Raw genomic sequence first — 12,690 nt, 5'->3', positions numbered from 1 at the left:
TGACGTAGCGTGACGCAAGGCGGCGTGCCCGACGCCGCACGCACGGTGAGGGCAGGGAGGGCGACGGGTCGCCGCCTCCCTCGCCCACCGAAGCGGGGGGACGGGGCCTAGCGGGGCGGAACCGCCGCGCGAAGGCGGGTGAGCGGGGGCTCGGCGCGCTTCTTTCCGAAGGTAAAGCGAGGCGCGGGAGAGGCGGAGGGGAGGGGAGAGGCTGGAGGCTTGGGGGGGGGGGTGACCCCCTCCGCTTCATGGGTTGGTTCCGCCCGGCTGCGGGGGCAGTGCCGCCCCGGCCGCCAGGGGGCGGAAGGGCGCCCGCGCCTGCAGCGCCCCCCGGCGGCCGGGCGGCTCCGGGCAGTGGCGGGGCGGGGGGTGGGGCGGCCGGCGCCATCTTACCACTGGCACCAGCCCTGCGCGGCGCAGAGGATGTGGAGGACTGCCAAGCGCCACAGCCACCCTGGTTTCCCCCGCAGTGCCACTGCCTGCCCGGTGCTGCGTGGCCGTGGCCTTCGCCGGGGTAGGCCTGACCCCCAGAGCGAGGCACGTGGTGGCCTCGGTGCCCAGCCAGTCCCTGTGCCTGCCCGACGACGCCAGCGGCCGCAGGAATGGCTGCGGAGGCGGTGTGGAGAAGGTCCTGTGCGTAATGAGCCCTGAACCTCTCGCCTGGGCCTGCAGTTGGTGCTGGCCTGGAGCTCATGTCAGGGAGATGTCCTCCCATCCCGTCACCACCAGGTCTGAGGGTCCTCTCCCCACAGAAACCGGGAGAGGACTCGGGGGCAGATAGCGCGGCACTTCCCCGGCACTGTGTTCCGCTGCCCTTGTGCCGTCTGTGAGGCAGGAGGCCCCAAAGGCTGATCCATACACCATTCAGGAGAGTCTAGTGCAAATAACTGTGGGAGGCTTTGTTGGCAAAACTCCTGAATTCGAATGGGATTCACACACTCAATTTCCAAAAACCAAATCTTTTTTTGATATATGCCCTGCTGTAGTTCTCAAATAGCGACTAAAAATCTATCAATGTCCTGGGACCAAAGCGTTTGGAAACTGCAGCAGAGGGTTTATGAAATGAGTTCTATTAGTGACCCACAGAATGAAGTAAGAAAAGGGCAAGGGAGGATTGTTTCTCTGCTAGCATTAATATTTATACCTGTTCTCCGGTTTGGGAGCACTTCCAATGCTGGGAAATACTTCTATTCATGCATTCAGTTGCATTTGGCTCAAAGCCAAGGTATGAATAAGGTGCATAAATCCATGTGGGGTTTTGTGTCCATGTTGTTATATTTCTGTATGCTTCTATATTATATAAGTAAGGCCATCCAAGGATAGCTGAGACTTCATTTTCTCTGCTAAATTTGTTGCACTGCATTAAACCTCTTTCTATGCTTGTAACTAATAAAGAACTAAACACAAAGGAGGAGAAAACGGTTCTAAATGTATGAAAGCATGAGTGACAGGGCTGCACAAGACTAGGGACAAGTTTATGTTGCATTAGAGTTTACCTGGAAACTGCATGCTTTTCAGGAGAAAGCTAAGAAATATTTAAAGCCATGGTTTTTTGTTTTCCCTCCTCCTCTCCACAGTCTAAGTCAGCATTTCTGTTCTTCCTGAGGCTACCACAGCACAGGAGGCACTCCCAGAGGAAGAGTCTGTATGTCCTACTAAAACCAGATAATGCCTCGACCACCTCAGACTAACAAAATGAAAACTCTGTGATCAAAAGGGACTAGTTGTTTCCACTTCCATTTATTCGAATGAAGAGAATGTTGCAGAATCCTCATTTTCTGCAATTTCACTTATTTGAAATTACATAGGAAAACCAGTGATAAAACCCAAGTCCTTGCTTTTACTATTTAATTATATTCTCTTTGCATGCAGTTTCCTTTTTCTGATCAAAAGACTGCTCCATATGTAAGAGAAAGCTTAAAAGAGATCCAAGTTCAGCCAGAAATCTGAGGCATGAATAGAATGGCAGAGCTCTCATCCCAGCTGATGAACAGTCTAAGTACAAAGACTTAGAGAGGCTGGTTCCGAAGTGTCGATCGACGTTTCAGGTCAGAGTTTCAGCTCACTTCAATTTGCCAGCAGAAAGATACCGGCATGACAAAATCTAAAACCATGTGAAAGTCACCTTCCTTTCAGATATCATTACTGAATAACTTGATTCAGTAACTTGGTTCTTTTTCACCAAATCTGCATCATTTATGATTGCACCTTGTAGATGGAAACAGTTAGAAATACTTGGAGTCAAATTAATCCTTGATGGAAATGTATTGAAATTTACGGGCTTGCATCACTGGTAGAAATGAGGATGTAACACCATCATGGAAGAATATGATCTTTCATTTTAGTTTGTTTTTCACCATGTGGAGATGGAATATTTTAGCTGTGATTGAAGCTTTGCTGTGATTTGGTTTTGGCTGGATCTTAAAAAAACAAAGTATGAATGTTCAATCAAGAATGAAAATCAAATGAAGTTTTCACTTTGCTAGTACATACTGCAGCCACATGTGGTTGATGTTTGCAGAGTACTAGCTGTCACAGGCCACTAAGTCATTGATTTGAGTAAAAGAAGATAAAATTACATTTGTGGAAACTGGATTTTGAAATTTAATATCACTGGAAGGCATATGACGTGCCCAGCTATCACAGGAATCTGTGACCCCTTCTCTTCTCCCTGTGCCACAGGAACTCATCGTTTCAGTTGTTGTCCCTCAAGGAAGTGATAGACCAAATTCATTGCTGCCCTAAGAACCACAGACTCATTTTGGCAGACTTGCACAAAAGATGAGTATGGATTACTGACCTCTAGTTGCTGTGGATAGCTGTGAAAAGAATGATTATCTGTTGCATTAGCAGCAGGAGAGAGTCACTCTTTAGCCAAGTGATATAATTTAGCTCTTAAAAAAAAAAAAAAAAAGCCAGATATGCACAGTTTTTTGCATCTCTTTAAATAAATGTTAGCCAAAGACTGCATTTGAAATTATGAGATACAGATTGTCATACAGGCTGTAGCTGATGATGTTCCGTACTATAATGTTGATACACTATGCTTTTGAGTTATGTCATTTATTTCCATAACAGAAATGTGATCATAGCTTGATTCAGAAGGCAGTCAGCCCAGCAGTTTGTCATTGTGTCTTTAGGACTCCTTGCCAGTAGCAAACCAGCTGTCAAACAGAAGTTGTGGTGCTCCTAAATAAAACATTTTACATCTGAGAAGTTCAAAGCCACTTTTCCAAATTATTTCACGAAGAGTTCTGTTCCCCACCATCTCCTCCCCTGAGCAAATATGGTTTCAGCATCAGCATTAAGCGTGCGTTACTAATGCGTGCCCTAGTTAGCTGGGATGTAAAAGAAGAGATCTATTGTTTTAAAATATCCTTTTTTTCCCCATGGGCTATTACTTTCACCCTTTGTTTCCTAAGATCCTCTACGTACTCACTGCTGGCAGATTTTATGTTTAAAGTGAGTAGCTAATGCTTGACTTGAAAAGAAAGGATGAAATAAAATAGACTTACAACTTGAGCAAAGGAGCTGTGCAGATAGGAAGAGAGTGCTGGACATGCATTCTTAGCCAAGCATCCCTTGCTGGGAAGCAGCTGTAATTTAGCTGTTCATATATAAGTAGTCAGTCTCCATGCAGCTCGCCTTCTGTCCTAACTGTGCTTTGACAGTGCAGTATTGGGGTTGCTTTACTGTGCAGTTGATATTCCTCTCCTTATTTTTATATAAACTTTTAATTTCTAAACAAACCTGCAAGTAGCAAAAGACGAGTGGTGTTTCACTGATTATTCAGATTAATTGAACTTTTGGGTCAACCATCTAAAAATCCAAAGGAATGTGTATTTGTTTCTGAAAGAAAAACTTGTTATTACATTTTATAGTCTAAATGATTATTTGTTTTAATTAACAATGAAAAAAGTTTGCGTCTTCATCATGCAGTAACTCATTAACTGCTCAAGCCTCCTTTGCAAGTTTGGATACAATGGGATATTTCATGTGCTTGATCTGCATGTTGATAACAGGGGTTTGCATGTAGATCAAAAGAATGATACAACCCTGCATTGTCAGAACTCTGCCACAGCATCCAGCAAATGCTTATTTGGAAGGCAACGCTTGGCTTCCCTCCAAAGGCTTAATTCTAACAATCAGCTCAAAACCAGCCTGCAACCTACCACTTTTCCCATTGATATGTTTGTGCGTACAGACCTACCTTTGACCTCTCCCGGTTTGTTTTGTTGCAGTAAACACCTGAAATTTGCCCAGCTAATACAATAGCCCTGTACTTTTTGACAAAAATGCCTGTGGTTAACCTCTGTGGGCTGCATTCTGCAATGAAATGAAGGGTGGTAGAAGTTAAACAATGGGTGTGACTACCACAAGATGAGTGTTAGTGGGAAAGTGGTGTAACATCCACTTAGCATTCCAGAGATGTGAAATATAATTATGATTTAAATGCCAAAGATGTAAGTTGCAAGATGAGTAATTACAAGGACATGAAAGCCTCCCTTATCTTCCTTTCTGTCCCACTCAGAATCATTTTGCACACCCACAAAACTAATACAAGTAGTGTCACTTGACGAAATTACACCTGATACATGACTTGTACCGTCACTTACATTTCTGTAGGTGTAGGCTCTGTTTATACCAAAGAAAAAAACTCCAATCTCATTTACAACATTTTAAGTTGGAAGTAATTTGCTCGCGGTGGAATTATTCCCTATTTACACTCCCACTCAGATCAGAATCTGATCCAGGCTTTGAATTTTGTCCTATTTGCTCTCATCCTTCCCTGTGATAGATGGCGGTCCCCTGTCTGTGAAGGGCTCCTCACCCCTTCATTTATGTATCTTTGCAGAAATGCTTTATGAGCAGGTCTGCAACGTTAGAAATTGTTGACTAAATGAGCCACAGGAGCAGCTGGTTGCTGAGTATATATGAAAAGCTGCTTAATGTCTTTTACATCATCTAGCATATGTGGGAAGGAGAGCAATAATGCAAAAGTGCAGCCCATGCCTAGATGAGGGGCTACACAGTTCTCTATCAGTTCCAACACCGAGAAATTAAAGAAAGAAAAAGTAAGTTCTAGGTGGGGAAGCGGAAACAACTAGTGGGGAAAAAAAATTTGTTCGTTCTAAACTTTTAAGCAAAATCTTTGTAAACAGATTTGCGGTATGTTAAAATCCAAAAGCAACAGGTACGATTACAGCTCTGAGCAAAGGGCATGCACTGTCCCAAGTTGTGGCCCTGGAAATTGTCCGATGCATAAATCAGAATTTAAACCTGTGTTTTAAACACTTTTCCCCCTGACATTATTCCTCTCATTTTCTTTATGGATTACATGAAAACCTAAGCTGAAAGCTTCTAGTGCAGTACCTTTTATTAGCTGTCAGCAGGGAACAAAGAGCATTACCAGCTCCACCAGAGGTGACACCTTCCAATAAAAGCAGAGGGGTGAGGCCAGGAGGTGAGAACATGATTTGGGACTCAGCTTGTGCTAGGTCAGCCCTTGTAATTGGGCTGTTTATTTTCTGTGCAAAATATGTACTTGACAGAGGGAAGCAATGATTTTTGAGATACGCGTACATGCGTAGCTTCATGTACAACTAATTTTATTGCCTGAAATGGAGCTGTAGAGTGGATAAAGTGAAGCAATTATTCCAAAGTGTTTGATGAGCTGGGACTACCTAGCTATTTTATTGTGGATATTTGTTTCCTAGAAATACCATAAACGTTTACCAGAAATATCTGCTGGGTGGGAAGAACCATTTTTATATTTGGGGAAAAAATACAATATTGGTTAAACATTTTAAAATACAAATAGCAAAATAAAAATGTTCTCTCTTAAGAATCAGAGAAAAAGTTTTACATCTGTACTTCTTAAGATCCCTGAAGAGTTCATGAAACAACAAAAAGTCTTTAGATCACAGCAACAGTTAAGGCAAAAAAGGCTAGGGTTTAGTAGTTTGGGATTTTTTAGCAAAAAGAACTATGGGCCAAATCCTGTCTTCAGGTTAGCATGTGTAATTCTGACTTTGGTGAGGAAAAGATGGTGTCACTGTCTGAAGCCACAGCAGAACCGTACTGAAATATTAGCAAAGGTCAGCTGCTGTGTTGGAGGCAGCCACCTGAGAACTGTATGGCCCGAGAAGACTTTGGTTCAAAACCCTCTTCTACTCTCCGCAATAAGAGGAACTGCCACAGACTGCAAGGAGATGAACGATAGCCACATTGCCAAACTTTCCACGGTAGTTTGGGTGCGCGCAGTAGGGAGCAGCTTTTCCTCTGTCACCGGGGAGGAGAGTGCTCCCTCCGGAGGGCAGTTCAGGCTGCCTGAATTACCCTGCTCCAAACTGTCCTCCGGGGGAGCTATTCCCAGCGCACAGGTCTGATTTCAGGGTAGATTCAGCCACAGTAACTAGAGCTCCAGGTTGGCAAATGGATCCTGAGAGTCAGATAATGTCCTGTCCCTGACACTTGTTCCTCATTACATCCATATACTTACTTTGCAGTGCTGCTGCATCTTCCTTTTGGACAGGAAGGTACCTTCAACAGATGCGGTGTCCCTAAAGCCGAAGTCTTTGCTTCTGCGAATCTAATCCATGTCAGAAGTGTTGTTATTCCTGCAGTGGATTTGTCTCAGGGATATTTGTGGTCTGGCATGAAATAGTGTCACCACTTACATGATACAATGCTCATTTACATAGAATAAGAATAGGATTTCATTCTTGAATTCTGACAAAGATTCTTGTCACACCTGGAGGCTGATTCAGTGGGCTCAGCAGGTACACGGCTCTCTGAAAATCAAGACATTCAGGACTTTCCTAAATCCACAGTTAGTCTGCCTCTCCTGCAGTGCTTAGATAAAACAGCTTTCATCACCTTTTCATCACATCAAACTCCAGCTGAATCATTACTACTACATACTATAGTGGTATCACAGATAAGCCTCTCAGCCTCTGAAACCTATACTGGTTTTCAGCAATATCATGCTGTTTTTATCATGTATTTTATTCACAGATTTCAAGATGCTTTGCAAAGATAGGGTCAGCATTGGTACGACAATTTCACAGGAAGGGGGGAAACTATGAGTTTTGGTGACTTGCCCAATTTCTGTTGCAAAATAGCAGTGAAACACAACCCGGGCATTCTTGTACCAGGCTTGTGATTCAGCAAAGCACTAAAGCAAGTGTTTAACTTCGAGCAAGAGCTCAAGCTGTTTGAATGGAGACAGATTTAAGTATCAGTTTAAATGCTTTGCTGGACTGGGTCTGCAGCTTTCAACAGCTCATTATTGTTTACAGCTATTTCAGGTTTTTTCATATAGCTCAGCGTATCTTTAGATGATGGAAATATTTTTAAACTAATTCAATTGTGTGGAAAAGTGTACTGCTTGCTGGCCTTTTAGCAACTCAAATGTTCATACATATGTTTGGGGTTTTGTGTTGCTTTTTTAGATGACACCAGTTACTCGACAAGAAGTGCTTGGCCTTTACCGCAAGATATTCAAGATAGCCAAAAAATGGCAATCGGCATCAGGACAGATAGAAGAAACTATTAAAGAGAAAGAGTACATTAAAAATGAAGCCAAAACACTATTCCGAAAAAACAAAAATGTGAGTGTCCTTACAGTTTTGAATTTCTGAATGATTCTCCTCTCGCTCTTTGCACTGTCTCAGTGATGGGATGCTACGATATAAGAGTTGATTTCCCAAAATTCCATTCACCTTAAATGCTAGTGTATTTGGGTTATAGTTTAAATTTCACCCCTGAAACAGTAATAAGAAAACTCAAACCATTTCAGCTGTTCATTAACTACTGTAGAAGTCTAAAAGGTCTAGAGCTTTCACTAAAAAAATGCCAAGAAATAATTAAATTCCAAAGATACTGCCTATGTAATTGAAGCAGCTTTTGATCTTTTAGAAAGCTAGCTAAGTGTATCATTACCCATGCAATGGCAAACAGAGCTCAGCAGCTTCTTATGCTTCTTTTTTTCTTTTCAAAGCAACAATTACTGGCACTTCTTTTAAAAGAAGCACTTTAATTTTTTTCCTAAGGAGGAAATTTCAAACCCTATTTGAAAGGGGTGATACAGACTCCTTGGTAATCAAAGGTCCTTCTTGTAATTCAAGATCACAATACTTATTTATATCCCATTTTGGTCTGGGACTAAAATGAAGTAATGCAAAATCAAGAAATGAATTTAAGTCACAATTTACACTACATTTCTGACTTCAAAGGGATTTTCTGGATAGGATGATAACAGAATGTAGACCAAGGAGTCTCCTCCCTTTCTCCTCTAGCTACCTTGCAGAGTGACAAATGGGTGAGTGTGATTTTTTTCATGGATTTATTAGTAGTTTACATGTGTATTGTCTTTTTATGAGAAAATACCATGTTTGGGTAAAAATCTCCTATAGCCTCAGTCATGACAGCCTCTGGGCCTTAATATCCAGTGCTGTCAAGCCCAGAGCTGTTGAGTCAAGGCAAATACTAATGTTACCTTTTATGGATGTGAAAAATACGATAATTTGATCTTTGGGATTGCCAAAAAAAGCTAAAGAAAGTCATGTGGCTGTGCATCATTTACACCTGAGCTTCCAATTGCTAATTGCTGTACTTGTAGAAAACATTTGTTTGTATGATCTTAGGTAACAGATCCAAAGTTGATTAAGCAGTATATAGAAGAATGTGAGGCAAGAATAGAAATTGGACTTCACTATAACATCCCGTACCCGCGACCTGTGAGTATAAATCTCGTCAGAGCCTAAGTGGAGTTGCATGAGCTAAACTCCCAAGGCCTGTGAATGTTCAGGCACTCTTGTCCGACCAATGAATGTAGAAAAAGACGGTAATGGAATCAAATCTGTTAATCTTTCCACATAATAATAGAGAACAAGAGAATAAAAATACTTAATTCCATCTGCCATAGATACACTAATTTTCATAGCTTAAATTACTGGTAACTGTTCTCCCAGTCATAAATCAGGTCTTATAATACACCTGCCTATGTTGCTGCTTCTTTTCCCCTGTTCCTAGAGAAAAACATGTCCAAGATTACTGAATTGCTGGAAGTTGCAGCAGTGTCTTCTGTTGCACCATTCAATACAGTTCCCTCACCGCCCAGTCACTTCTGTCGATAGCACTTTATGCTGCCTCCCATAGAGACTTCCTCTCTAGTCCTGTTGATTAGTTTATATATTCACAGCTGTAGTTTCCTTATCAAGGCGGTCATGGTCAAAATTAAATTGTATCTTCATCCGATGCTTGCCTAGAATATGGTCACTGTTAGCATCTCTTTCACATACAGCTGCTTCTTTTTCTCCAGTATACAGAATAACAATGCACATCTGGCAAACAATGCTTCTAGAAATGGGCTTAAAATGTATGCTCTGCAGTGGCTTCAAAATCCCACAGGATCAGTCTTAGATCAGCTCTCTCAGACAAACTGGATGATTGTTGTTTTTCAGATTCCAGAAATCTCTATTGCTGCTTTAGTCAGTGCTTTTACTACTATTTGCACCTAAACAGCTATCTTACAGGATGACAGCCTCAGCAACAATAACATCTGACTGCTAACACCTACATTTTTCAATCACTTAGGGGGGATATAGCTGCATGACTCCCACCAACAGTCTTATGAAATATAAAGACTTTGTCAATCAAAGGACGAGCCTGTCACCTATTGCTCCTCCTGCTTGTGGAGTCAATGACATTGATTATGCATTTTAGTATGGTATATATAATCATGACAATAAGAAGGCAGTCTTTCAATACAAACAGTTTGGGAGTATTTTGTGATTTGTTAGGTAGGTATGAATAAAGCACACAGTGCTTTAAGACATCTACTCAGGAATTTTTAGGGTTTTCTAGGTCTTGGTGTTCTGGAACATTGTCAGCAGTCCTGTTTCAACAAGTATTTTATCATTACAGTCTGATATCAAGCTACAAAATAAGGTTACTAAAGCCTAAATTATATAGGATTTTAATAAACACAACATTTGGGGCCTGAAAGTTACACCACTAATGACTCCTCAGAGAACACTCCTCTTAGAAATCTGATAACCTGGTTTGAGACGATGCAGTTGCCCTCTCCAAAGTGTGAAGAAATTATTTAAAACTCAGTGAAACCTAGTCTGTATATATGCCTTCTTTTTCTTGTAGCTTCTCAGTTTGTACCTAACTGGTGGGATTTTCTTTTCCAGATCCATCTGCCTCCTATGGGTCTCGCCCATAAACAAGGCCGTACATTGCGACACCAGGAAAAGTTAAGGAAGATTTCTAAGCCAATATACCTGAAATCCCATGATGAAGTTTCATAACCCATGATTTAAGCTGTGATATGTAATCACATCATTTAAGCTGTGGACTGCAATCCAGGTGATTTGTGTGCACAACTGTGAATGAAGTTGTTTTGGTCACTTGCTCACACATTTCCTGAGACCAAAAAGCTAACTGATGCATTGCATATGATGGATAAGGTTGGTCTAGTACTTATTACATTTCAACCACTGACTCACGAATAAAAGTAACACTTTTCAAGGAGTGAGGTGTGATACGAAGATCACTTTGACATCAGGACAAGTTACAGCAGGTTTTCAAACTCCATTAATCTATAGCAGGGTTCTCTGGTGGTTTGAGGGTTACATATGCTCAATTGTGATTCAAGGCAGCGCCTTGTGTAAGGGTCAGCAAAAATCAGGGAAGTCCAGGAGAATCAAGCAGACGCAGTGCCTCCACAGCTTCTGAATGCACAGTGACTCCATCATGCAGTTGCACTCCTTCCTCTCTTGTCCCTGCTCTGCCTGTTGTCCCTGGAGAAATGTTCCAGTTTCATACTATCCTTAATGGTGAAGTATTGTTTCTAAACAGACAGTAGCACAGAGACAGCAGAAATGCCACCACTCCTTTTTCCTTTTTGCAAACTGCAGAGGAGTGGCCTGGAGCCTCTATGTCAGCTTTTTTTTCCCCCTTCCTTTGGAGAGGGTGTGGATGTGAAATGCAAAGTTTGGAATGCCGTTACACAACTCAGAGTAAAACATTCCAGTGCTGGGTTCCTCAGGTTCCCATGTGTGGACTGACTGAAAGCTCTCCCTTCAGGGTATCACTATGGGAGCAAGCTTAAGATGCTTTGAGTGTCTTCACTGGGCATTTTTACACAGTTAGCTTTTCAACATAATCAGCACACTGGCGCTCTCTCAACAATTATTTATTTCAGTGTTAGGTTTTAACTCTTATATTATGGTGTCGTGGTTTAACCCCAGCCAGCAGCTAAGCACCATGCAGCCACTCACTCACTTCCCCTCCCCGCAGTGGGATGGGGGAGAGAATCGGGGGGGGGGAAGTAAAACCCATGGGTTGAGATAAGAACAGTTTAATAGAACAGAAAGGAAGAAAATAATAAGGATAATAACAACAATAATAAAATGACAATAATAATAATAAAAGAATTGGAATATACAAAACAAGTGATGCACAATGCAATTGCTCACCACTTGCCGACTGATGCCCAGTTAGTTCCTGAGCAGCGATCCACCACCCCAGGCCAACTCCCCCCAGTTTATATACTGGGCATGACATCACGTGGTATGGAATATCCCTTTGGCCAGTTTGGGTCAGCTGTCCTGGCTGTGTCCCCTCCCAAATTCTTGTGCCCCTCCAGCCTTCTTGCTGGCTGGGCATGAGAAGATGAAAAATCCTTGACTTTTAGTCTAAACACTATTTAGCAACAACTGAAAACATCAAGTGTATCAGCATTATTCTCATACTAAATCCAAAACATAACGCTATACCAGCCACTAGAAAGAAAATTAACTCTATCCCAGCCGAAACCAGGACATATGGACAGAACCCTAACTTTATTAAAAGGAAGTATCTACCACTATCTCCTCAGTCTTTTCATTTCAAGGGGTATTTCTGTTTCGCTGGTGCCTCATGAATATGGAAGTGAAACAAAATTAATTTCCCCTTCACTGGCCACCAATCATTTTGCCTCCTTTTCAGTCGTCTGGCTTTACCAGGCTGTTTACAAATTCTCTTCAGGAAAGTTAGGGGAACCTTCTGTCCTTCAGACTAGAAGTACCAATGAGACCAAGCTGTGGACAAGAGCCACACTGTACTAGGAGACTACGTAAGCACAGCCCACAGCTGCTTTAAGGACAGAGGGTGTAAGCAGCAACCTATTCCAGCCAGAAGTTAATGGTGGCAAAAAAGCAAATTTGAAAAATGCAGTGTGTATTATTTCCTATTAAAGTGGGCAAAACCAATGAAATCTCATTTTCTGAGCTCTCCAACTCATCCTAAACTCTCCAAGCCCTAACAGACAACAGCAAAGAAATATTCTTGTCTACCTTAAAAATAAGCTAAAACTAGTCATGTGCAGAACAGAATGACAGTTCCTCCCCCAAGAATGTACTTGCAAGAGTGAAAAAAAAATACAAGCGGATGAGAAAGTACAAGGAAACAATGAGAAGAGCGAGTCAGCATGACAGGTACTGGCTAGCCCAATTTCTCACTACCCTTTATGGCTCCAGTCCACAAAGGTATCTATTCCCATATAATTATTTCCTGGGAATGCCTCGTGTGGGAAGTAACATGTAAAATGCCATTGTTCTGCCTGTCAGTGAGAGCTTTGCAAATTTACTGCTGCCAGGAAGACACAAAACAAAACTCCTTTAGCCTAGGAAAAGGGGG

General features: G+C 42.1%; 1 protein-coding gene across 1 annotated transcript; it reads left to right on the top strand.

Moving 5' to 3' along the window:
* The first annotated feature begins 51 nt into the window (after positions 1 to 51).
* On the top strand, positions 52 to 10,542 carry LYRM1 (LYR motif containing 1). Its single transcript, XM_052772443.1, has 4 exons — positions 52 to 171; positions 7,455 to 7,613; positions 8,649 to 8,741; positions 10,203 to 10,542. Exons 2-4 carry the CDS (start codon positions 7,455 to 7,457, stop codon positions 10,317 to 10,319), a joined length of 369 nt encoding a protein of 122 aa, XP_052628403.1. The 5' UTR covers positions 52 to 171; the 3' UTR covers positions 10,320 to 10,542.
* Positions 10,543 to 12,690: the final 2,148 nt, after the last annotated feature.

The sequence above is a fragment of the Harpia harpyja genome, chromosome 21 (genome assembly GCF_026419915.1).
Source record: "Harpia harpyja isolate bHarHar1 chromosome 21, bHarHar1 primary haplotype, whole genome shotgun sequence".
Classification (NCBI taxonomy): domain Eukaryota; kingdom Metazoa; phylum Chordata; class Aves; order Accipitriformes; family Accipitridae; genus Harpia; species Harpia harpyja.
Note: the sequence above shows the minus strand (reverse complement) of the source record. Positions and strands in the feature narration are given on the sequence as shown.